Source organism: Drosophila erecta, unplaced genomic scaffold (assembly GCF_003286155.1).
Source record: "Drosophila erecta strain 14021-0224.00,06,07 unplaced genomic scaffold, DereRS2 tig00000126-arrow-pilon, whole genome shotgun sequence".
NCBI classification, from domain to species: domain Eukaryota; kingdom Metazoa; phylum Arthropoda; class Insecta; order Diptera; family Drosophilidae; genus Drosophila; species Drosophila erecta.
This window is the reverse complement of record NW_020825209.1, coordinates 10,732,701-10,759,115: the sequence shown is the minus strand read 5'-3', so window position 1 is coordinate 10,759,115 and position 26,415 is coordinate 10,732,701. Positions and strand designations below refer to the sequence as shown.

Here is a 26,415-nt window from a genome sequence, read left to right as displayed (position 1 = left end):
TTTCAAAAGATTTTTTGTTAGATTTGAATGTAGCGCTCAGTCTGCCCCAACTACTACAGTGGAGCCATTGCATTTCCGACAGCTGCTTTCTATTGGGCTATCGATATCGGATGACGTCTATCGTCCTTCGTTATCGGGAAAAGGAAATCGAAAGTTTCGCGTGAAAACTCGAAAATCAGTTGCAAGAAAGCTCGCCGACCGCGCGGTCAACAGAGACTGGCTGAGCTGAGCGGGCGCTTTCTCTTTTATTTTTCTCCATAGACGACGCTGCGTGCGCGTCGCATCTCTGCCGCAAGAAACGGCAACAACAATAAGAACTGCGCGGTGCATAAATAAAACAAACGAAAATATATATATTTGTTAGCCGGAAATTTATGCAAAAGCTCAAAAATAAACAACACAAGAAAAGCAAACTAGTGATGACAGGCAAAAGTTATAACAGTACTTAAATCGCGGCACAAGAACGTAAACACAAAATCTTGTGTGTAAATTCCATGGGAAAAGGCAAATGAAGGAAGAAGAAGCAGCAGCGTACAAGAAGTACAAGAACAACAACATGAGGACGCCGACGTCGAAGCAGACAGCGACTGCGACGCCGGCATCGGTAGCGGCAAGACAATTCCAATTTCTTTGGATGCTGATGGCCTAACGGTGCTTCAGTGGTTGTTCTACATAACCGCGTCTATGTGTGTGTGCTTGTGTGTAAAGCGGAAAAGCAGCAAAAACTGAATGGTAAATAAGTGTAAACAGAAAGCAAAAGAAAGAAGAAGGCAAAGAGTAGCGGAGATAGTGAGAGAGAGTGTGAGAGAGGAAGGCGGGAGTAGCGATTTCCATTTATCGATTCACCTGCAGCCGAAGCCATTCCATTCCAGCATCATCGACTTAATCCGTTCGAGCGGGATTAGGGTTGCGCCGCCCACGTAGCGTCGACGGCGCAGCGACCGCATTACCGGTCGCCGGTAATTAGTCGCCAAGGCCGTCGGCGCTACACAGAAAGAAAAGTAAAAGTAGAAGGGGCCTCAATAACATAATTAAAGTCATTTAATCCTCGCCATTTCCAGTTGATCACTACAAAATTGCAAATCGATTGAGCATTTCTGCCAAGGTTTCTGTGTAACTAGAAAGAAAAGTATTCTTTCAGTTAATATCTAGAACATGTTTATTTATTATTATTCTAAGTTAAAAAATTACTTATCTTAATTAAAAAATGATTCTTAAAAGAGAATATTTTTAAATTACTTTTTTCCAATGACTTGGGCATTTGTTTTTTCCCGTGTGCATAATAGTTTTACATTCCGCTGCAGCGGTGTGAAAGTTCAGGCTCATTAAAAGCAGCTGCCTAACGGTGCTCGGTATTTGGTACCGGTACTCGATACCATCCGATACCGTTACTCGGTACTCGGCTAACGACGAAGATGAAAACGAGATTAAGCGAATCCCAGAAGCTTCCCTAGTAATTAGCAGCATCCTGGATCGGAGTGCCCGAAATTGAAAGGAAACATTTGAGTATATCGGAGATAGATTTCAAACACGTTGGCTTTTAAAGGTGTCTAGTTTTTTAAAGGTTCTAAGTTTTAAATATTGGAAGATATATAATAATTTAGGGCCGATTAATGAATTATCTTTCGGGTTTTCAGAGGCTAAGGAACTGAATAAATTCTGCTTAAATTACAAAATAACTGCACTTTTATGGGCACATTAAACGCTGACTGAAAAATGTTCTTATGGGGCCATTAACTCACTACTTGGTACAATAAAGCTAGAGAGAAAGCCCATTTGTAATGATAGTTGTACTTTATTTCCGTGAACGTGTTTAAATTTCGAGTGGGCATAATTCGCTTAGTTTTGCATAGAGTTTGGTTGTACATGATAAACATTTTGCATTGTCATTTGAAGGATTTGGTTGATAATTAAGGTATTATTCTAGAAATGATATGAGCAGCAATTTAACTTATAAATGATAGCTATGCACAAACAACCAAATTCTATGAAATGTGGCTAATTTAGTCGCTCTTATTATCTCTCATTCTTTCTATCTACCTCCATCTCAGTTTACTTTCGCGAACGAGAAAGTGTAAAAGCAAAACAACACGAATAACAAATAACTAAAAACAATAATGCTAGTGAAACCAAGCGTGAAATGTATTTTTCTCTATATTTTTTTAATGTTTTGGAATTTTGTGTGTTAAAGTGCAACCGAAGCAGCAAAGCAGCTTAAAATAAAGGCCATAAAGTATTGCAAAAAGCAGCGGATCGGTGAAAATCGTTAAACGAAGCCAAGAAAAAGGAATAACCAAAAAACGAGCAGCCAAAACAACAAACATCAAAAGTTGCCAACTTTTTTCTCTTGCGACCGCAGCAGCCGAAGAAGCAGCGGCGTCAGCAGCGACGGCCGACTGCAGCCAGCGTCGCGCTGGCAACAACAAATTGCGGTAAGCATTTTTTGCATATTTTTCCATTGTCTAAAAAAACTAAAAATAATATATAAAACTGACATATTCCATATTTGATGTTAAAAATTTCAACCATTTTTGCTAAAACCATGTTAATAAAACGTTATTAATTTTGTAAATCTTAGGATTTACAAACTTAAAACTATACCAAGCGCATAGAATTACATAAATGGTTTTCCGATTGAAAAGTATGACGAGTTTTTACAATATGAATCTAAAAACATAAAAGTCGTATGTTTTTCATCTTGGAAGGCAATTATAAGTAAAATAAATACTTGTTATACTTTGTTATAAATTTTCCCGGTGCACACACTTGTCTTTCCATCTGGCTACACTCATCTATCTATATATGTTTGTATAATATATATATACATATATTTAAATATATATATTTACTGATTTCTTTCTGACACACGCACACACTCACATACTGCTGATTTTACTGTTTGGTTTGTAATTTTGCCAAATTGTAGACACAGCATAATAAGCACACAAAACGAAGAGAAACTACAAATGTAGTTCACAGTTTGACAGCCGACGGAAAATTGGAATTTGGAATGAGCCTCGTTCCACAAAATAATTCACTTCAATTGCATAATGGAAAGGCGAATCCACCGATTAGTCAAATGAATTTTAATGGATGCTTTGGTTCGTTCGATAATTTTTCAATCACTTTCATTGAATCATGAGTCCATTATATCATCAAATGGAATAAATCAATGCACTCATAACTTAATTAACCTTTTTGGGTTCGGGAAAATCGAATTTATGAAATTTGAAAGCTGGAGTTGGCAAACATGAAAAGCCCAACAATTCGATTTTTTGGCCCAGGTCCAGTTGTGAAAGTATGAAATTTGCTCTTAAAAAAATATATTTTCATGAAAATTCTTACTGGCCAACTGCCATTTTATTTCTTAATTTAATTAAATTTCAAATATAACTGTGCCCAACGTTCAGTCAAATATAATTTAATTGAAAAAGGACGCTTGAATCAATTTTTCGTTTATTTTTTTGGTCCTACCAGACCCTGATAAAAAGCTAGATAAATGTCATCCCCGTATTAGAGGTATTAGACTTTAAAAGTTTAAAGTCTCGTTGAGTGCGACCAACCCCCACATTTTCCGGATGATAAAGATTTCCGGTCAGATAAAGTCATCCCCATTTCTGAATGATTAAACTTATCGCTTAACAAAATTAAACACCAAGGAATAGAAGAAGAACAACAACAACTAGCAAATGCAGTTTGTATGGAAGTTTAAAAAAAAAATAAAATTAAACAAAAGTGATAAAAATAAGCAAAGAACTTGTTGATGCTGCCAATGGCTGTTCCTCAAAGTTATACAGAAATAAATAAATGAACATCATTCACACATTTCAATCATACATACAGTAATGGGTATCCTGAAGTCGCAGCACTCGACTGCAGCGCACTCTCTCGTTTCGCATTGCTATAGCAAATGCCTATGGTCGCAACATGGGTTAATCATTTTCCTGCGTGTATGCAAGGTGGGTGGCAATTTTCGGGGGTGGCTGGCGCCTGAAAAGTGAGGGGGAGGAGGTGGGGTGAGTGGAGTGGTTGGTGGGGATGCTGAAGGGCTGTCTGTCCAAAAAATACAGGCGTATTTGCTGATTTTTCCGCAGTCGGTGTAACCGGTGTAGCCGTGTTTCTCTGGCTGCTTCTCCGTTCTGTTCATGTCCAAGCATTCCATTTTGCCATTTACTATAACCAATCCCCCCCACACAAAAGTGGCGTGTGGCCCATGCTCTCTCATCAGGGGGTTAGTTATTTTTGGAGACGACAAACGCAGGAGCAGCAGCAACAGCCCTTCGAGCTTCTCCTCTCCACTGAGGAGGAGGAATCGCGACGAAGGATTGCGGATGGACCATGTGCGATATGAAGGATGTGTGTTTTGTTTTGTTTCAGTTTCGGTCTCAGCTTTCTGGGCCAGCAGCACACTGCCTCTGGAGTTGGCTGTACTGAGGATGGTACCCCGCGGATGCGATGACAACCAGAAAGCGAACGGAATGAGCCGATAAATCTTGGCTGAACCACAAAGTCCTGTTTAGCGGAGTTCGGGATGCAATAAATATCTCTAAATAGATTATATATTACATGCAATCCAGGGGGTTTGCTCTTCCATAAATTGCACATTTTGGATGAGAAGATTTTAAAAGCTATGTGGAGGGCTTCCAAAGATATAACCAAACTATAAGATATTGATAGGTGGAGGTTTTTGACCTGGCCAAGGTATACAGGTATAATATAGGAAGGAACTATAGGACTTTGTATTTATGGTGACTTCTTATTTACAAAGTTCACTTTCTAAGATTTGTTCATGTGCATCGAGTCTAATGACTTTTGAAGGCCAATTATGCTAGCAAGCTCAGTCAGTAATTGATCACTTTATATCTGGATCAGATGGCCATCCACTATCCAAAAGCTCGATTGGAAAATGTCAAGGGTGCAGTTCGTCTGTTCTGCTGTCCTTCCGACCATCTGTCCATATGTCTAGTTCTCAAAGAGAACAAACATGTAGCAAAAAACTCGAAAAAAGGCGATGAGGCGATGATTTGGTTGCCTGTTGTTCTGTTTTTGAACTTTGAAGGATTTTCCCCATCTAGGAGGATGCTCTGGCATTCGCGAGTGTATAGATGTGTGTCTGTATTGGCGTAAACTCGCCATACAAACACATGCCCAGAGGACCACGCATAATACACATGCAAATGTCAAAGCTGCCAGGCTGTCGCCATAAGCGAAAGCGTCACTTGTGCCACCTTACCAGCCATCCAACCACCCAGACACCCACCTACCCGACCATCCATCCAACCACCCACCTTGCCACCCATCATCATCCACCACGACGGCCATCGGCGAGTTTTAGCGGATTTTGTTTGTGCCTGAATGAAAATCTTCTTCCTTGCCTTCGTTGCTACCACAGTATACCCTCGAATCAGTCATTTGGAACTGCTTAATTTGTCATACAAGACATCGGCGAAGGTACTCATTTGGGCGATTAGAAGCGCTGATTTGTAACAATTTTTCATATTTATCATCTACTTTCAAAGCGAAATTAATCTTTAAAATCGGCAAACTACTCTACCAGTGATACAACTGTAGCAATAATCTTTGTAGTGAAAATCAATAGGTCCAATATTAAACTTCAAATATAAAAGTTTAAAAAAGATCTTAATCTGAAAAAATGGGATGCCTGCAGGTAGGCAACACAGTTTTAAACATTCGTTCAGGCATTCGTTCAGTTTCAGGACTTCCTCCGAATTTATTTTATTCCAATCCCTACAGTGAACTTAAAAAGCAGAGAAAATGTTCGGTCTCTTTGGTTCCACTCTACGGGGAGTGCACTGTATTGTTTTTTGCTGCTGTTGCTGCTATTGTGTGTGTCATCCACGCATTTTCTCCATGCTCCAGTAAAATTCGAGGAGGGTTGTTGAAGAAACGCCAAAGATGGGTGGGTAGGTACGAAGGTATGTGTGTGTACTGTGTGTGAAGTTTGAAAAACTCACCACCGTCTTTTGCCAAACCGGTCACAGTCGACCTCTTCCTCTTCTTGTTTCTTACTATCTTTCACACTCTGGAAAAATAAGTCAAGATTTAAAAACCGTTTATCAGTCTGGGCTTATATTAATACTAAAATTCTAAGTTAATATCCACAATTCCTTTATGATTGTTAGGTTTCTAATATATGTATGCCTTTTTCCTAGTTGGAAAAATGGTGCTACAATATATTTTCGATTCTAGGTATTTCTCAAGCAACATGTCTTATTTTTGTACTTAAAGTTTTCTGTGCTCTTGTTTGTATTCCCACTTTTTCTGTTTGCCAGTTTGTTTGCCACAAACAATTGCATACTTGTGCAGGCTCTAGACATTTGGAGCGTTCTTCCTGCATTCGGTACGATTTTCATACCTTCTAATTTGGTGTTAAGGGGTACATTATCTGGGTTGGAAAGTATGTACCAGGAATACGGAAGCTTGCAGCAATGCAGGGTGTAGTGGGTGTCTCAAAGTCGGTAAACTTGCTATCTATAGCGTACTCCATTGTTTTGTTTCTTTTTGTGCAGCATGCGGAGAAAATGCCGCCGCAGAAAAGAAGATAGAAAGATGAAAATTGTGGCACTCAACACGTCGTCTTTTCCACTCCCCCACTTCCAATTTTCACATCTCTCTGTCTTCAATGAAATATTTCACTTAAAAGACAGTGTCTCATGTTTATACATTTTAAAGTACATAGATCTTCAATAAATATGACAAATTCAATTTTTATTTTATAAATAGCTATGATTAAACGCTGCACATCGTTATTATTTTACACAGTTTACTCTTACATTACCAATATCTTAATTGTATATAATTTTTGTTTTTTCACTGTAGATTTTCCTACCCATTTTTTTACCTCCTAACAATGAAGCCGGAAAAGCAATGTACGAAAGTCTTTCTTATCGTCCCAAGAAGCTTGTGCTATTGCTACTGCTATTGTTTTCTTTCAGTGTTTTTGTTTGTGGTTGTGTGAGTGGTTCCCCCCCCACTTTTATCCTGATTGTTTATGCTGCACGCATGCAATTCACACTATGTTTTAACTCCTTTTTGTTGTTGTCTTCCAAATGAAAGTGGTGTAGATGGTGTTTTCAATTACATTTTTCAATTGTTGTTTGGTATGGTTTTCAACTTTTGTTGCCAATAGCGTAACATTTTAATTGAAAATAAATAATATACAACGATAAATTTCATTTTAAATTTCTACAATGCGCCTTACGCATAAAACCAGCAAACAACAAAATTGAAAATAGGAAATATTTTAAATTCCGATAAATAACTACATTAACTAGTAACTAGATGGTATTAGAAATAAACTTTTTAAGATAAGTAAAAGAGAAGCGTTTGAATATTTTTATTTAATTTCGGTGCTGTCAGTGGCAGGATTCTCTATGCATTCTCTATAAACAAATGGCAGAAACCGCTAATTAAATTTGAAACTCTTGGGCGGAATTTGTTTAAATTTATGTATATTGTATGTAGTAACTCCTTCTTTCTGGGTCAAAAATCCAGAGCTGGCAGCAGCATTCTTTGCGTGTTTCCTGTTTGCCCTTTATCTTTGTCCTGCTAGCATTTTCCTTCCTTTTTCGCCATTTCCTTCATGCCTTGCCGCATTCCATTGGACATAATAAATACCAAACTGCGATAAAATAAAAGAAATAGCCGACTAAGGAAATTACAGATGCAAAGCAATGAAAAGCTCTTAGAAAATTTTCCCACAGCACATTGGACAAATATATAAAAAAAAACTCAAACTGGAAATTGCTTAAAAATGTCAAATGAACAGCATTCTTGCCAGTCTTTTTCTATTTGGTCTTGAAACCCGAAAACCAAGCCAAACTAAACTGAAAAGCCAAAGCGAAGGATAGCTATTTATACTCCTATTTATTGTGTCGCACTGGCAGAATTTTAGAGGCTGGTCAATAATTTTTTTACATTCGTATATGTTATATTATATTTTATTAAAAGTTTTTAAAAGTGTTTCTCTATTTAATTTCAGTGATAGGAATATTAACAATATGTCAACAGCACAAACTAGCTTCGCTTTGAAGTGTATCCCTGACATATGCAGCGCTTTTATTTTATATGTGCCCGCGTATATTATGCCCGATATATTCGCTATGGCTCATCCACATCCACAACCAACATCATCGTCTTTATCTCTATCGTCATTAAACGGGGCTCGTCATTATAGCCATAAAACTTTCTTTTGGTTCTTGTTCTTGCTCTTGTTTGGTTCCTGGCGTAATTTTTGCGCCACTGCCGCTTGCCGTTTTGTTGTCCTATCTCCATCTTGTTCTTTCCTATAGCTGCTATCTCTCTCTGCCAGCAACTCTCCGTCCCTTTCGCACTGTCTCCGAGTGCTACTGGCATTGGCCTTTTAGTTGATTTCCGCCCGACACGCTGCCTTGTGATGACATTGTTTTTATGACGCGAACCCCCAGTTTCCTCAGTTTCCTTCGTTTCCCTGGTTTTCGCAACCGCTTTTCCTTTGCTCCACCACCGACGCATTTTACCTACAGACAAAGGATATGCCCGCCATATAAAAGCGATATGTATGTGAGCATATATGTACATATGTAGATATCTGCTAGATGTGCGTATATCGTGGATAAGTTTGTCGGGTCTGGGCTTTTGCTCGATTCTGATCCAATTGCAACAAATAACACAAAGGCTTTGCCCCAACAAAGTGATGGATAATGGTGTTAGCGATGGGCCTGTCAATCAGCCACCGATGTGCCATATTGACAGGGACATAGACATCGGTGTCATAGATCTACGACGTGATTGCCGGTTACACAAGTCCGGAATTTAGGTCACGCAAATATTGCCTTCGTTACTAGTTAATTTCAAAAAATTGTTATCACTGAAATTGTAACTTTTTGACAACTAATGCCAACTAATGCATATACGCCGGTTCTTATATTGTAAAAATTCAACTTGTATTATAAACAAAGTTTTAAAAAATTACTAAACTGGATGTGTAAAAGTGTTGGGGTGGCTGTCTTATCAGTTTCAAAGCCATTTAATTGAACTGTCCGAAATAACACGTCTATGAAACGATGTTTTAATTTAAAATCAAATCAAAGATTAATCAACTAAGGGCAAGCGATTACGATGCGAGACACAAATAAAATAATTGCTAATGAATCATCGCTTAGTTGATAGTAAAAATATGCAAATATGAAACATGAATATGTGAAGTAATTACAATAAATCAAAAAATGTAATCTTTACTCTTACTGGTCAGCATAGTTTTGCACTGATTCGTGAATGTAATCAGAAATGCAGCCTAAAGTGATTTAATTCGTTGGTCCCCTACACTGGCGTCTGTGAGTGTGCCATGAAACATTGGTCTGCCAGAAAAAAAGAAGGCTGAAATCCCATTTCGAGGGGCTGGGCGTAACATTAGCGGCTCGTTGGCGAAAATGCTGCCAAACCAAACCCCCTCATTAGATCCCCAACCTGCCGAGTTCCTATGTGTGTTTACCTTTCTCAAAGCGCAGGCTCGCTGTTTTCCATGCCACCCAAACCACCAAAAACCAGTCATGGCCCACCCACAACCTCTTTGTCCTTCTGCCCGGTCGACCTGGTCGACACCCTTGGCAAGTATAGTATAATAAAAATTCGTTGACCAAAATACCTATCTTTAATCTCAGCCAAATTATGGCTTCAAATTTTTATTTTAATTTCTATATACATATATTGCAGAACTAGAACAAACAGAACAAATTGATGTTAATATATTTCCTCTTAAAAATAGATATTTTCTCAGAGTGTAATGTCCCTTTGTAAATTTGTTTTTCTTTTTTTTGGGCCCTGTTTTTTTTTAATTGCTTGGAAGAGAGAGGGAATGCGTCACGCGAATGCTGAAACTATATAATATGGCAGAAACGGAAGTGGAAACCACAATCAGAGTGTGCGGTCTGGGTTTATAAAGTTATTCATAAACGATGGCGAGGGGAAAAGGGCGACTGGATGGTAGAAGGTAAAGAGTAAAATGCAAAATGGACGGAAACGGGAGGCAGTGCAATTAACCCCCGGAGGTCAAACTGCAGTTTCCGCGGGAGAGTGTGTGTGTCGTTTACCTTTGTGCCGCGCACCCGAAATGTTCTGAAATCCTGATAATTTATACCGAATTACGAAGCAACATACGCTGCGAGATGGAAATTCAATTGCAAATTGTGAAATTTGCTGAAAAACGGTCCCATAACGCCACTAAACACCAATGCCAACGGAGGTCCCACAGCGGTCCAGCTAAATTTAGATCGATATTCCCCGTTTCGTCCCGTTCGCTAGCTTTCGCTTTCGCTTTTTATAGACTTTAAGTAAATGGATTCGCAGGCAGCGTTTGCTAAATTTAGTATTACCAAAAGCAAACAGTCAACAATCTGGGGTACACAAAACATCAGGTTACATTTTCAATCGATCCAAAACGTGCCAGATGCCCCATTAGACGCATATTCATGTTCGTGGGTCGCTCCATGAGCCTTATAAACGATTTTCCAGCGGGTTAAGTTGTTTTTTGTTTTGCATCTGTGCTATTTCATTAGCTAAGCTGAAGAGATATATGCCTCGATTGCTTTAGCCATTCTTGGAATCCATTTATTTATTTGCAGCCAGTAAACGTAATGTACTGAAATGTCGGTGTAGTTTCATTTATCCTTCATAAGCACTTGTTAGGCCACGAGTTTCCAGGAAATGGGGAACAAATAACGATTCTATTAACTAGCGCAACACCTTTGTAAGCTCTTTATTTTGTATTATTTTGTATAACGAATTAATAATACAGGTATCCCTTTAACAAGCATTTATATTTGGTATAATACAACTATGTATATTGAATAAACTTTCAAATTTATATAGCATAACGAATTTTGTATAATATTATACTTTACTAGTCATTTGCCTTGAAATTCCTTTTCCAAATCAATCATTACCATTACCGACCAAAAACACCTTAATTACGCACCGCGTAATGGGCCACCTAAGCAGCTGCAGAACTTCGAGTTTTCGAAGAGCCCTTCTCTGCGCTTCTCAAACGGGCTACGTAAGCGACATCGCACGCACCGAATTTTTGAAGAGCTCTCCTCTGCGATTCTCAAACGGGCTACCTAAGCTGCCATGGAACGCCCCTCTTTTTCGAAGAGCCCTCCTCTGCGCTTCTCAAACGGGCTACCTAAGATGCCATCAAACTTTCGATTTCCGCAGTGGTTCTTCGCCCAGGGCTTCCAATTCCTCCGGATCGGCACAGCATTTCCACGATTCCTGAACACCAAAATGATAGATGGTTTCATGGTAATAAAGATCCCCCGGATTGAAAAAGATGCGTGGAAAATCCGGCTGATTTACGGCATCCGGATAGTTAAGTAGCTGGAGACTAAAACCACAGTGCTGCCAATAGCGGGTGCACCTTTTACCCAATATCGGTGGCTCACCGAGGGGTTCCTGGGGAAAACAATTGCCGGTAGTGAATTTGACACATGGCTGATTGCTAAATATCTCCATAAATCTGCCCGATTCCGGATGCAAAAACCTGCCCACGTAACGCGTTTTGATTGCATCAAACTTCTTGTCGAGAGCAAAGCAAACATCGTACCCCTTCACCGGTCTCTGTTCAAACTGACGCACTCGATCGCCCATAAATACTGGCAATCGGATATCGTATACGGAATCATCGACGTTCTTAAACCGACCCGTGGGCAGTGCGTCGCCACCAGAAGTTTCCATCGTTTCCATTGCCTCAATGTTGATTTGATGATCAAAAATGCCATCGATTCCGGTGGACTGGCCGGCCAGATTAAAGATGATATGATTGGATATATTCACCGGCGTCGTTTGGTTAGTGGTGGCTTCGATTTGTATAAAAAACCGATTGTCGTCATCGATGGTGAAGTGAAGCAATACTTTCAGGGTGCCAGGATATCCTTCGTGTCCATCCGGCGATACATGCCGCAAGGTGACGCCATCCGGCCGCTTCATTTCCAGATCCCAAATGACCTGATCGAACCCCACAAAGCCACCATCAATCTGATGCTTCTGGCCGAGATTTTTTGACACAATGACCCGTCGCTCGTCCATGATAAACTCTCCGTTACCCACCACATCCGAGACTCTGCCGAGCGTGCAACCAAAATGGTAATTCCTATACTTCATATACCCGGCTACATCATCGAATCCAAGGACCACATCGGACATCTGGTGATAGGCATCTGGCACTTGGATGCTCTGGATTGTGGCGCCCAGCTGGATGACGGCCACGGATAGGCGATTGGAGTTGGTCATTGTGTAGCGACGAATCACTTGGGCCTGCTTGGTAAACGGATTGGTCGCAATCCCAAAAATGTCCTCCACAACCTTGACCATAATTAGGGATACTTCTTTTTCTTAATTTGGAATTTAGCTGTCGCAAATTTGTGCGTGAATATCTGTTTGAATGTATTCTCAAAGTAGTCAAAAAAAAAACACATTATACATGTAGAAATTACTTATATATGTTTTCAAATGCGCTTGAACTACGGAAATATATGGCAAGTTATAATCAATTGTTAGCCATGTCAATTTTAATTATTTCTTTGCCCAAGCTGCCACTTCAGTCTCTGATTTAACTGAATTATAATGAATATGTCATAAAGTGTAAAAGTTACCAACATTTTCTGACTTGGAAGTGCACAGCGATGGAAACTAATTTGAATGCTGAATATTTAACTTCATTTCAAATGATCTGAGCAATTGATTTGATACAGTGCTTGAAAATCTAGCGTGCACCTTCTTCTTTAAAAATGTAAGATAATTTGTATTAAAAATGCGTATGATTTTACGATTTTAATCATTTCAAGTGTGATGTCACAGTTGTGCTTCGAGAAATGAAGATAAAAATCGGTGAGCAATGGCCTTTTCTTGGAATTAATTGACATATGTCATACTATCGATTCGCTAACAACTTAAAGTTAACTGCAAAACACATACTTTTTGTAAATGGCTTTAATGGCTTATCATAAATCCAGTTGCTAATTGCACCCATCAAGGCTGTTTACCACGGATTCACCACTCCACTTCAGTTCCCCGATGCGATGGCAAACTGATATCGGGGCAATTTGTTGATTCGAGTGGCAGCGGTGGGTGCGTGCCACCTGTTCGTACATCGCCCTCTCGCCAAGACACAGATAACTTCCTCCTGCTTTGATGTCGGTGTTTGCATCGGGTCTATCTTATCGTGCGGGGCCTGTGTGCAGAACCCAGTACCCAGTACCCAGAATGCAGGTCACAGCCGCGATCCATCCAATAAAAGATCGATACAGGTGTGTGATTTATTGGGACCACGAAGCACAAAACGCACACCACACAACTATCATACGGAACCTAATCGAAAAATTGCTGCGAAACGCTCTAGCTACGGATGATTATTCAGCCAATAACCGTAACAGAAATTCTCATCATTTATAATGGCAATAACTAAATAATTGAATGTGCTGCGATATATGACGGAGACAGAACAAAAGAGTGATTGCCATCAATTACTCTGCCCTTGCCCCATTACGGCTTCTTCGACAGCTGCGTGGTTTTTCACACTACACTCGCACAAATTGTGCATAGTTTAGGAAAAACAATTGAAATAGTTCTGTTCATACTTAAATGTTCTTATACACATGTTCATAGGTAATTACCACATATCTCTTTAACGAACCCCTTATTATTATAACAATTCGAAGCGTAGCTTAGAGAACGGCAATCCTTAGAAAGGATATATTTTCCTGCAAGTGCACATAGAGAAAACAGTGGGGTGTAATGACCATTCATACCTGCAGTGGCTGTAATGGGTTCTCAAGTTGCCAGCGGCTTACTCGTCATTGTTCTTTCTGTCCGTGCCCCCGGTTCCATATCATGCCTCATTGGCCACACGGAAAGTGGCAGGATGGTGTGCAAATAAATGCAAAATCATGGCTCGTCATCCACATCGACACCGCATCGTCACAGTCAGTCATCCTCGTCCATTGTCGCTTAAAGTTCAGTTCAGCGAGGCCAATAGCAATGGCAATGCCAATGCCAAAGTTGCTGGGCCTTTGGATTGCAGCTTTAGTTGCTTCACCTTTGATATTTGGCCCGGTCTGCACCGGATTCGCTGGCGAAAGGTAAATGTTTGCCGATAAGGACAGCCAGTTGGATCAATAGCCTTGAAATTACGCAGCTCGTACTTTAAGCCCCCCATCCCTGGGGAGGTGATAAATATTGCAGGAATGAAATCTGTCACCGAAATCCGGTCCATTTAAAGGAGGGACTCGAGAGTAGCTCCATATCTTTGCAAAGGTCAGCATTTTAAATTAGCTTTCTAGCTGAAGAAGGTCAACGTAATAATTAAGATCGACGGGTTCTGGTCTTGTGACTTAATATTTAATATATTAATATTAACATAAAGGTTGCGACTAGGGGAATATCCTTGAAACGAAATAAACCCAGTTTTGTTTATGAAAATAGATTTCGAATACAATATCCAGTCATCTTTGTTTTATTTGTCCTGATTCAATGAAGGTACTTTATTATTAACTTTTTAGTCGTTACTCAGCCTACTGCACGAAAACTCATACATTTATATTTAAAGCATCCAAATTTCATTTCATTTCTTGTTAGATATTTCAACGTATTTAAGTAGTTGTTAAATGTCTTTGCATTTTTGATGTTTACTTTCTTGAACGGTAATATCTCCATAGAATATTCGAAAACATTTTCACATTAACAAAAGCTTATAATGTACAGCAATTTCAAATTGTGTTTGAAATTTTCCATGTCGATATTATAGTTTGTTTATACATGGGCATAGATTTTCTTTCATATACTGCCATTAATCCTTGACTTGTATATGTAAGTAATTAACATGTAGCCATAATCACCTCGTCTGGTTGACTTGTAAATACTATATGCAAATGACATTTTAATGGATAAGCTCATTTTATTTAATCAATGATTAACCGATGACTGTTATCGTAGCATTCAAAAAATTTTAATTACGTTGAACAACACATATAATAATCAGAAATTATAAAACCTACTACCGAGCGCAATAATGTTTATATAAACTCGAATTGATTAAAAATCCATGGGTACATAGCAAATACTCGGCATGCTAATGTGTTTTATTAGATATTAGCATCATTGAAATTTGCATTTAAAATAGTTCAAATGTTCAAGGTTGTTAGTATATAAACTTCAGATTTTCAGTTCTAGTCGAGGCACTCACTAAGTTTATTATTTGCTTGTTTATGTTTATATTGACTGAAATCGTAAACCCATTTAGTCTATAAATAAGCGACTGGCGAAATCTTTGGCATTGCAATATCTAATGCTGATTCGACACAAGTGAACTTTGCAATCGCAATTGATTTGGCGTATTGATTATGTCACTGATAAGGACTGTGCATCATTTGGCTGGCACTATCGTGGCCGATAAGTCGATAAGACCACTGTGTGTGCTCATGTCTTGGCGTTATTAGTTAGTTAGTCTTGTTAATACCCGAGTCCCCGAATATGCAAATATCAGCATGCATTCCCTTCTACGATTGCCATGTCAGGAGCGCCTTATCGGTACCCGATGCAATGTCAAACCAGCGGTTAGGGGAACCTTTCCCAAACATGATGACCCACACGCCGCCCAACAAGTTGTTACACGCAGAGAAAATATCCCTGAGCTTGGTTTGCTTGGAGGGTTTCCAATTTAAAGGATAACGTCTGCTTGAAGAACCACTATCTTGCAATGTTGATTTTCAAAACTTACACAGCAATTTTCACCATTTAGCAAGTGTAGCTGCATTTCTTCCTGTGCAATGTTTTTTGCCCCCCTTTTAGCACGCCCTGCTCATGTCTGACCCTGATTATGCTTTGCTTTACATGGCACTACTGGTTGACATCGGGAAAGTGGGTAGAAGTGGGTGGTTCTGCGGCGGGTGGTGGGCGTTGGCGGAACCTTAAGCTGCTCCAAAGTCGTTCGCTTTGCATATTTGCATGCAGGCATGACTGTACCACCATTCAGCATTTGAATGCTGCAAGGGCTGCCCCTTAATTTCCAAGGGGATTACAATTTGGAGCGGCAGCACAAATATCTGGCGTTTAAGCTGGAAGCTTATGTCGTGCATTTTTTGAACAGCTGCGACCAAAGTGGGTTGCTAAGTAAAGGCAAGGTTCATAAAATAATCATAATTGTTTTCGTTGCCAGGATCAGGCACAGCGTACACACTGCGTATGAGTGATATACATTATAGAAACCTTAGGATTATCACTCATACGCAGTGTTGCACCGTTTTTTTAAATGCAATGATACCACATTTCTGCTGGTTATACAATGATTTCCTTTATTGTTGGGAACCTAATCAACTACTGATAGTTTATCAGTAATTGCTGTATTGTAATACTTTTAAACCAAGGTTAAGTGGATTTTTTTATAGGATGTATTTTAGTTTAAACTAATATAGCTCGCTTCCTCTCGATTTCAGATGCCTGGACTTGTGGTCTTCAGACGTCGCTGGTCTGTGGGCTCTGATGATCTCGTGGTGCCGGGCGCATTTCTCCTGACGATTCATTTTATATGGTGAGTAGCACGTACATTTTAGCTCGTCACCGATTATTATTCATAATTATATTTCGTATTTTTCTCCTTCTTCAACCACAAAAACAAAATACAACCCGATTTTTGTGACAGTTTTGTGATTGTTAGCGTCTCGTTGGTTATCTTTGAGTATAATACACGAATTTTAAGCGTAAAATTATTGTTCTATCATCTAATAGGCTACTTGTTGATACTATTTTGTAAGTATACTGCTTCAATTTCATTAGATTCCGTATTGATATTCATCCTTCCTTGCAGTTTCAATATGTGTAGAAATAGGTATATGTGTGATCTCGATGCGTGGCAGCATTCTGGATGCCGAGGCGCGCACCTCAATCAACATCTGGATATATCTCAAGAGCTGTAAGTTAGCACTAATAGGTGTGCACCTTGAATAGGACTTTATATTCATTATTTTCTTCATTGCAGTGGTAATCCTGTTCGATATTGGCTGGCTGGCGGTGGGCTCCGTTTGGCTGGGGCATTACTACACCACTGCACCCATCGATGATCCCAAAAAGGTCTACATAGGTGAGCAATATCGCTATATATTCGATTTATTCAAATGTCTATAAAAGCTATTGGTTGTGCTGTTTAAAAGATGTTTAACTACCGGTATATAGTATCAATATTTGTATAGTTTGCTGCTGTAACTGAAACCAGTTTTATGCAAATACCTTGTTAAGTATAATGCACAGTGTTATTTTCTTTGTCACTAACATTTACCCACCCTTTGTCGGATATTTTCGACCTTCCTTCGTCACAGCAATTATCATCTGCAATTGGGCTCTGGTGGTGATCACCCTCATTACGATATGGTGCACCTTCGATGCCGCCGGAAGATCCTGGGTGAAGATGAAGAAGTACCAGCGATCAATGCGCGAGACGGAGTCTCGGTTTAACTATAAGCGGAGCAACAGTATGAATCGCAACTGGCGGCAAAGGTGAGTTCCTTTGCGAGCAGATAGCTCATAGCTCATATAACCATTTAATCCTTTAATTTACTTCCAAACGCACAGGAAAGTGATGCGAGCCTACCAGGACAGTTGGGATCATCGCTGCCGCCTGCTGTTCTGCTGCATGGGCTCCTCGGAGCGCAACCGGAACTCGTTCACGGACATCGCCCGCCTGCTGAGCGACTTCTTCCGGGAGCTGGACGTGGTGCCATCGGATGTGGTGGCCGGATTAGTTTTACTCCGCAAGTTCCAGCGTCTCGAACGCGAGGCTATCGTGCGGCAGCGCAAGAATGGCACCTACGAGTTCCTCAGCGGCGTACCGATCACGGAGCGGACCCAGTTCCTAGCACTCAACGATGCCAAAAACTATGACTTCTTTCAAACGGTCATCCACTACATGTACTTTGCCCAGGGCGCCTACGGCTGGCCCATGTACGTCATCATTAATCGAAGCAAGATGTGGCACCTGGTGCCGGAACTGAAGTGAGTACAGCCATTGAAACATGACAATACATTCTGTAAACAATGTGTATATTCCAATATGTTCAGATGCTTTGGCTGCTGTTGCGGCACAAGTGATGATACAGAGGTAATCCAGGACAACTGCTGCCTCTGCAACTATGCGGCGCTAAAGAAGACGCTCCAGCTGGGCGACATCGATATCGTTTATGCCACCTATCACGTGGATGTGGGCGAGACGCCCTTCTTTGTGGCCATCGACTATACGCATCGGTCGGTTGTGATCAGCATACGCGGTACCCTTAGCATGAAGGACATCCTTACGGATCTGAATGCCGAGGGCGAAGTTCTGCCGCTGCAGCCGCCGCGTGACGATTGGCTGGGCCACAAGGGGATGGTGCAAGCGGCGATCTACATACGCAACAAGCTGCAGGAGGAGAACCTTATCGAGAGGGCACTGCAACGGAATCCGGACCGCCAGACGCACACCTTTGACCTGGTGTTGGTCGGCCATTCGCTGGGCGCCGGCACAGCGGCCATACTCGCCATTCTCCTGAAGCCCGAGCATCCAACGCTCCAGTGCTTCAGTTACTCCCCGCCAGGCGGTCTGCTCAGGTGAGTTATGTTTTGGCAAACCCCGTGCTCGTTCATATTCAAACGTATGCCCCTTTTTCAGTATGCCCGCCGTGGAGTACTCAAAGTCGTTCATCACCTCGGTGGTGTTGGGCAAGGACGTAGTGCCGCGCATCGGTCTCAATCAAATGGAGGCCCTGCGAGCGGACCTTATCAATGCCATTCAACGCAGCGTGGATCCCAAGGTGATTGTCATGTGTACCATATTTTAAAATATGCACTTAATACGTTCGTTCTATGTCGTTTTAGTGGAAGACCATTTCCTGCTCGGTCATCTGCTGTGGCTGTGGACCCGAGCCCACTTCCGTGGTCAACATGTCCGGCCAGGACACGCACATCAATCAGTACCAGGAGGTATTTAGTCCATATCTCATTTCTCTTGTTCGGTATACTAAAAGTTGCTTGTCTTTATCCTTTCAGGAGCGCGGCACTGCCCGTTCGACCAGCGCTCATCCAACGGACAGCTCGATAGCTTTAACCCTGCACCAGCCCTTATATCCGCCCGGTCGCATCATTCACATTGTGCGACACCATCCCAAGCCCGACGAGTGAGTAGCTTGAGTTCGACGAGCTGGAAATAAGTGCGACAGCTGGCCGCATCCGCATTTGTTTCCTTCTCGATCGTGCAACCCGACCTCCTGACCCACACCCTGATTCATTATTTTTGATGTTTTTTGTTTGATTCGCGATACGAGATCCGCCTCTATCCCAAGGTCTGTGCTAATTGAGGTGCGATAGCCAGTGCTTATCGCCGAAGTGAGAGTGGTGGAGTGAATTGTCAAGCTGATCCACAAATGACTCATTCGCAATGACGTCAGATTTGTGTTGTCGTCGCTTGGCACTATCTTGTATGTATATTAATCTATCGCCTTGCCCATTCGTGGAGATGCATAGATACAGCTGATGATCTCGTCATCGGGAAGGGGCACTGAACTCTCTATCCAGTTCGGGCGCCTTGCGATTCGGTGGCAGACTCTAATTGTCGTCCACGAATTGACATACCCACATGACTTATGGCCGAAACGTGCTGCTTCAATTATTAAGTTCACAAGTGCCCCATTTCGTTGGCCGTAATGCGATTACTTACAGAATGTGGGGTCATATTGAATTTCCAGACACAGACACGCTTTCTGCAGACATTCTTTAATAAATTAAATGAGAAATCCCATCAGATACAGGAGGACACAGAGTTTTTAACATCAAATTTGTATGGTCGAGTAGCAAATGTAACCGCTCACTTAGACTAATCTTTTGATCAAACAAAAGCTTAAGTATTATTACTTTGAAGCATTTTTAAATGTATTAAGATTGCATACCAAAAACTAGGTGGCACTAGGTATCCCTATATGATGGGTCGTAGTTTATGATCCTGTGCTTTTAAGATGTTGTATGTACATATGTATAAATGGTACACTGCTGTCAGCGGAGTTCTCGAGCGACTACTTTCACGTGTTATCGTTTCAATTGGTTTGGTTTGGTTTGTCTTGTTTCATTATGTTTTGTGTTGCTGAACGTGTTTGGTCGATTTCTGTTTGCCCCAACGTCCCAAAACCCAGTCAATGAGAACAGAAAATAATGTTACAAAAATGTTTTTCAGGCAAAAATACGACAGTGGTTGGAGGTAGGCACACACACAGACCCACCAGCCCATCAACACCCACATCCACATCGATACACATTTACACACGCACACACCTACAAAGCGCATCGACCACAGATGCAGATACGAGCACACGCATCCAAAAGATTGAAAGATGAAGAGCTTGAGCAGCGCTGCCGTAACTCAACTCGATCTCTGTCTCTATCTCTATCTATCTCTCCTGTCTCTCTCTGTCTACATATGTCTATCCCACTCTGCCCGTGTTTATGCTCGCCCTCTGTCTCTCTCTTTCGCACACTTTCTCTGTGTCTTAGCTTGTTTGGTTTGTGTGTTGACTAGTGACAGCCCGAGAATTTTATAGATCTATTTATTCTGTTAGAAGACTACCTTCACATTCCATTTTTGTTAATCTTTGTTGCATGAGACAATAAAATCACCGAAGCATGCACCGTCCCATCTCTACACGAGCTAAACTCTCACTGAAATAGATCAGTTTCGCTAAAGGATGAGAAAGAAAAAGATCATGATTTCAGATGAGAATTCGGCTTGTAAAAAGAGGTTCTTAGACCTTATATCCTTCTCTTGTTGTCGCCCTCTCTCGCTCTCGTATATGAGCTGGGCTATTATCATTATAATTTGTGTTTGATATAGCAGATCCAGCATGATATTAGACCCGAAAGTTTAAGTAAACATTACTTTTTACGACCAGAGTCACGGAAATTCTTTCAAACTTTAGGTATTCATTAATAATTATATACCTTGATGGCAACTTTATTAATATGTAGCGTTGATTTTTGTATTCTCATCATTCTCTAATAAATCAAGTAGATATCTTATATCGATAACACATTAATATACGTTAGACAAGTAGAGATTACGTGTTATTGAAACAAATAAAATTGAAAGAGATTTCTGTGACAACTATTGGTCCACAAATGAAATTTATTTGAAGGAATTTGTGTAATACTTTAGAAAGTAGATATTTAGTTACTTTAAATACGCCAAAAGTAAACTATTACAATAAAGCTCTTGTGTATTTTGCAGAAATGTTCTGAAAAATCGGGAGCCCGTATACCAGGCCATCTGGGCTGACTCCACGGACTTCGATGAGGTGCTCATCTCGCCGGTGATGCTGCAGGATCACATGCCCGACAAGGTTCTCGCCGCCCTCAAGAAGGTAATTGCCGAGTTCGACGACGAGCGCGGCTCCTCGGTGCACAGCTATTCCACAGCCAGTTGATCAGATCCGGTCGAATGGACGGACGGCAATGGAATCGAGTTGAATATGGAATGATTGATCGTTGACACCCTACACCCCCCGTCGTCTTCGTCGTTGTCCTAGAACCGTATATAGTCTAACTATAGCCCAATAGCATATCTAGAGTACGCAGCACCGATCTAGTTAGTCGATTCGTCTACTGTCCTGTTCTGTACTGTACTGTACCTTGCCCTTAGTCTAGCCTTAAGGTCAGAGGTCGCGAACGGCGAACCGCAATGCGGAATCCGAAGTTCGCAAAACCCATGACCACAAGCCACAAACCAACCAAAACTCACAACCACAAGAACCACTCGTACGCGAATACCACCCACACAGTCATGACAAGCATATGTACACCGATGCCTATTTATCTATATGTAAACTCAATTACGTTTAACGTTATCTAGTCTAAGGCCAACTATCGTTTATAATTTCAATAATGCTAAATTGTTCGACATTGATTTGTTTATATTTATTTATTGCCCTTTTGTTTCTCATATCTACAACATTTTGCTTTAATATGTCCAGAGAATGGAACCGATACTTAGCCAGCACTACACACGTATAACCAAAATCCAGTAACTCTAATGTATTTATCGCTGTGTTAGGCATTGACAATGGACTTTGAATGTTTACACCTATGCCTAAGTTAAATTTATATTTATATACTTGTATTTTGTTTCAATGGCTTTATTAAAGCTTGTCCATTTAATGTTTAAGTTGAACAGATGTAATTTGCATTTCGTTTTCAAAATCTCCGTGTTTCCATCACGCTCTCCAAATATCTCTTATATATTTTCACTTTAAAGCGGAAACTGTTTGTTTTTTATATTAAGAATATACACACTTGTAGTGTACAAGTGCTTAAATATGATTAATTGTTTAATTTAATGTATGCTTTATAATACTTTTGAAATCGGTAATGGTGAATATTTATGTATTTGCACATCTTGTAAGTAGCCCTGTTAAACAGAATGTCCAGTTAATCCCGATTTCGGTGGATTAAAGATGTTCAAAAAATGGCTCCGCTAGTTGGAAAAAAAGTATATTATTGGTTTTGAAAAGCCGATATACCCACACGTTTGATGATGATTTCATTTGAGTTCTTTATATGGATTTCATTTGGTAAGTTTTTCAGTTTAACTTTTATGCTTTGACTACACAGACACAACATACCCTATCATACTACCTGTACACAACTCTTTTTAAAAATATCTGCTGCATGGGAATGGTTGTTGTAAAGCTTAAGGAATGGCAAAACCAATACAAATATGGTAGATGAAACGTATTGCCTTTGCTGAGCTGGGAGAAGACCCGGTCCCGTAGGTGTGCTAGTTGCAATGAGAGAGTAGTGGATCAGGCTATAGGATAACCCAATGAGCGATTTCTCAACCCTTCCCGACCCTAAACGATCCGATTCGGATCATAGCCCGTATATGCGACGAACTTCTGTAATCACTGATGTATTTAATTATGCTTTTGTTTTGCTTCTTTTATGGAACGTAACGATTATCGATAACTGATAAACGAATACCGATTTAACCGATTTGTATGTGACGCGATCATCCGATGATGTGCACAGGTCGTGTCTTGTAGAGATCGAACCGTAAAGGCATGTACCTCTCGTAGACGTAATGATAACACGACAATAACTACAACAGTTACAACAACAACAACTACGACAACACAAAATACAGATACCAGGTACAGCCGCCCGCCTTCTATATAAATTTGTTATCATTAAACAAAAGACTAAACCAACTTTCCATTTTGCTCTCGTTAAAACCAAACAAAATTTTTAAATATGTCAACCGAATTACAAGTCTCTCTCTCTATCTCTCTCTATGTATATTTCTCTCTCCCGCTCTCAACCTAACCTAAAACAAAATAAAAACCAACAACCTATCCAATTTTGTAAACTAAACTCTATAAATGTAATCGTACTCGCTGTGTATGTACAACGATAACCAATATCGATATTGTGTCTCGCACTCGTAAGCTCCCACCCACCCTGAAACCACACCTCACCACACCGAACTATCGAACCATGAGCAATTTGACCCACATCCTACTCGCTTAACTTTGACGCAACTGTACTAAGTCACTCGCTAACTGCATCTGCTACTGTCACTTTCCACTCTCGCTCATCTGTGAAACTGTACATACATGCATCCCACTCTCGCTCGCAACATCTACTCGTCTCTTTCTGCATTTATATGTAACTACCAGTTGTGAAGATCAGGATTAATTGATTGCTTGATCTGTTTCGATAATAGATTATAAAAAAAAAATCAAATATTTAATATTCCCAATAACTGCAGTCAAGAAAAGGGTAAAAATGCCAACCAATTAGCAAAAGCAATTATGTATATTTACGAAAACAGACCTATCAATCAATCAATCAATCGGTTTAACATTTCAGTAGGACCACAACTTACATCTAAGTTAAATGATCACGTACAATCAAACACTGATCCCCAACACTCTCGCTACTCGTCTTTAGGTTGTAACAACGAGTGGGCCACGCAAGCCCCAGCGCCAGACCTCGAATGCATTCTCCACTGGATCGAACGAGGCAGCACACGACACGGACCTGGAGCCGCCGCATTGCAGCGGCCACAGTGCGCCGACGGATGCCATGAGATTCGAGCCGCGAACGGATCCCGGCCAGATGCAGAACTCGATGTCGCAGTCGCAGCACTGCAAGCGGCCCTCGCAAAGTTCCTACACGAACCTGAGCAACTGCCTCGTCCTAACGCCGACCGCTCAGCACAAGCTCTGCCTGGAGACGTCCTTCACCAACGGATCGGCTCCACACCAGCCCGGTGTGCAGCCGAATCAGCGGCTAGCGTCGGCGGCCTCATCGCTCCTGAGCTCGGCAACCACGCCGTATGACATATCAAGTGCTCTGGACGACAGCCTGGCCACAATGGCGCTGCGGCAGAGTCCCTCGCTGATCAGCGCTGAGACGACGGCCACTGTGATTGTTAATCCGGAACCGGATACGGAGGAGATTGCCATACCACCACGTCTCAAGGCGGTGGCCTTTGATATGGCCCTCACTCCGCCGCCAACGCTGCCGGAGATATCCCTGCTCGGGCGCCAACACTCCGAGAAAAAGCCACGTTCTCTGCCGCTTGCCCAAGTCCAGGCGCTTCGTAGAGCTTCGGATGCGAGTGCGGTACCTGGTGTGGACCTTCTGCACGACGACTGGTATGGCCTGGCCCCACTGGCCAGTCCCGAAACGCTGTCCGAGATCTCTAGCGTCTCCTCACGAACCAGCGTCCCCATTAGCCTGGCCAACAGCATTGAGCGCTATCTGCAGCACATGGGCGTGGGCGTGAGCGGTCCGAAAGTCCCACTCGAGGACATCTTCGAGTCGCAGCTGCATACGCCCAAGGTTATGAGGCGGGCGCCCAAGTTCAGCGAGAATCTGGCGGGCTGTGCAGAGGACACCAGAAATCTGGATCAGTACAAACGGCTGGGTCGTGTGTTCATCACCTTTCCGCGCATCTTTCCGGATCAATCGCCAGCGACTCACAGTCTGGACTCCAGCGACGATAGCTTTGAGTCTGCGTCGGCCCACAGCCTGCAGAGATTGCAGCTGCCGCACGGTGCCAATGCGGTGCAGAGTTCCAAGTCCGCCGATCCGCTGGACGGGGATCCCGGTGCGACGAGACAAACGCAGCCGGCCAAGAAGTTGACTTTCAGCGATAGCGATATCCTGACGGACGCGGACTGCCTGCGACTGTGTCCACACTGTCCCTGTGATCGGGATGTCCAGCGTGGCTGCTGCACCCGCTCGGAGCACGGGAAGTGCGGCACAGAGATATCCGGCGGATCTGGTGGTGCCGCCATGGGACTGGGCTCCACAGACACCAGTTTCTACAGTGCCAGCTCATCGCTGGAACAGTTTGCCACACCGGCCCGGCAGAACGGTGGTACTGGGGGCTCTGGCCCCCACTTGGAGGAGATACTGATGCGACCCGGCGTGCTGGAGTCGCACTTTCCCGTTCTCGGCGGTGGCAGCACGACGGAAACACCGGCACTGGTGGCACCAGCCTCACCATCGCCGCTTAGCAATGGCAAGCGACCGGATGTGGTTGGTGGCAGGGTGAGGAAACGGCTCTCGTCCGAGGAGTTTGTCTTCTCCAGGGGCGAGGATCTGCCCAGCCTAGTACAAATCGGTGATTGGAGTTCCGGCTCTCCGGCGGGACGTCGTCGGGCCAAGGGCTGTGTCTATCCGGCCGGGAATAGTCTCCGTTTGGACGCTGCTGCCGCTGCTGCCAGCTCCGCTTCCGCATCGCCCACGTCCATTAGTAAATTTACCCGCACCCGCGTGGCCGCCGGAGGATTGGCAGCCAAACAACAGGCTGCCGGCAATAACGAAAGTAACGTTTAATAGTTGTAAGTTGTAAGCAGTACCTTCACCTGGATTTCACGTGCGATTTCAGCCCAAAGTCGACAATTATGCCGTTGCCATTGCTTTCACACAAGCGATACAAAAAAAAAAAACCAGTTGATTACAAATTAAAGGAACTCACAAGGAATCTAACATTTTGCATACCGATTACCTAAGGAACAACATTTAGCATTAACACACGAGCGTTTACTATTAACTAAATGCAATATGTATATTTATATATATATAAATATATATTTTTTTGTGCAGCCAAGCCCCAAGCGACGAGAAATTTTAATAAAACGTTTTAAAAAATGAATACTCTTTAATGCCATATATAATAGCTAATTATCCTTATAGAAAATTATACTATCCGAATCCACTTTCGATACAGAAATTCCGAGCAAATAATGAAATTAATTCCTTACCCTTGGCAAAGAAAACAAAAAAACATCAATTTCAATGTCGATATCAGTTTCAAGTGTAGCGGTTAGTTGTTTGGTTGGA

At 41.8% G+C, this 26,415-nt stretch overlaps 2 protein-coding genes across 6 annotated transcripts; one reads left to right on the top strand and one right to left on the bottom strand.

The window, feature by feature from the left end:
- Positions 1-112: 112 nt before the first annotated feature.
- LOC6550863 (sn1-specific diacylglycerol lipase alpha) lies at positions 113-26,363 on the top strand. 5 transcript variants are annotated; one of them, XM_015155188.2, is made up of 15 exons: positions 113-732; positions 2,192-2,432; positions 16,488-16,582; positions 16,694-16,800; positions 16,859-16,963; positions 17,030-17,131; positions 17,367-17,544; positions 17,620-18,039; positions 18,106-18,630; positions 18,692-18,833; positions 18,898-19,002; positions 19,069-19,196; positions 20,246-20,269; positions 21,293-21,425; positions 24,010-26,363. In XM_015155188.2, exons 3-15 carry the CDS (start codon positions 16,488-16,490, stop codon positions 25,906-25,908), a joined length of 3,963 nt encoding a protein of 1,320 aa, XP_015010674.1. In that variant the 5' UTR covers positions 113-732; positions 2,192-2,432; the 3' UTR covers positions 25,909-26,363. The 5 variants fall into 5 exon arrangements, with proteins under 5 accessions (XP_015010674.1, XP_026837481.1, XP_026837483.1 ...); XM_026981680.1 differs by lacking the exon at positions 20,246-20,269; XM_026981682.1 differs by lacking the exons at positions 20,246-20,269; positions 24,010-26,363 and adding an exon at positions 23,089-23,300.
- On the bottom strand, positions 10,921-12,432 carry LOC6550864 (aldose 1-epimerase). Its single transcript, XM_001978188.3, has one exon. It carries the CDS (start codon positions 12,367-12,369, stop codon positions 11,194-11,196), a length of 1,176 nt encoding a protein of 391 aa, XP_001978224.1. The 5' UTR covers positions 12,370-12,432; the 3' UTR covers positions 10,921-11,193.
- Positions 26,364-26,415: the final 52 nt, after the last annotated feature.

Excerpts from the sequence above, each read along its gene's own strand:
- LOC6550863 (XM_015155188.2), top strand. The coding sequence starts at position 16,488 with ATGCCTGGACTTGTGGTCTTCAGACGTCGCTGGTCTGTGGGCTCTGAT. Across the intron at positions 16,583-16,693 it reads CTGACGATTCATTTTATATG|TTTTGTGATTGTTAGCGTCT; the intron begins GTGAGTAGCACG and ends TTTTTGTGACAG. Across the intron at positions 19,197-20,245 it reads CACCATCCCAAGCCCGACGA|GCAAAAATACGACAGTGGTT; the intron begins GTGAGTAGCTTG and ends AATGTTTTTCAG.
- LOC6550864 (XM_001978188.3), bottom strand. The coding sequence starts at position 12,369 with ATGGTCAAGGTTGTGGAGGACATTTTTGGGATTGCGACCAATCCGTTT.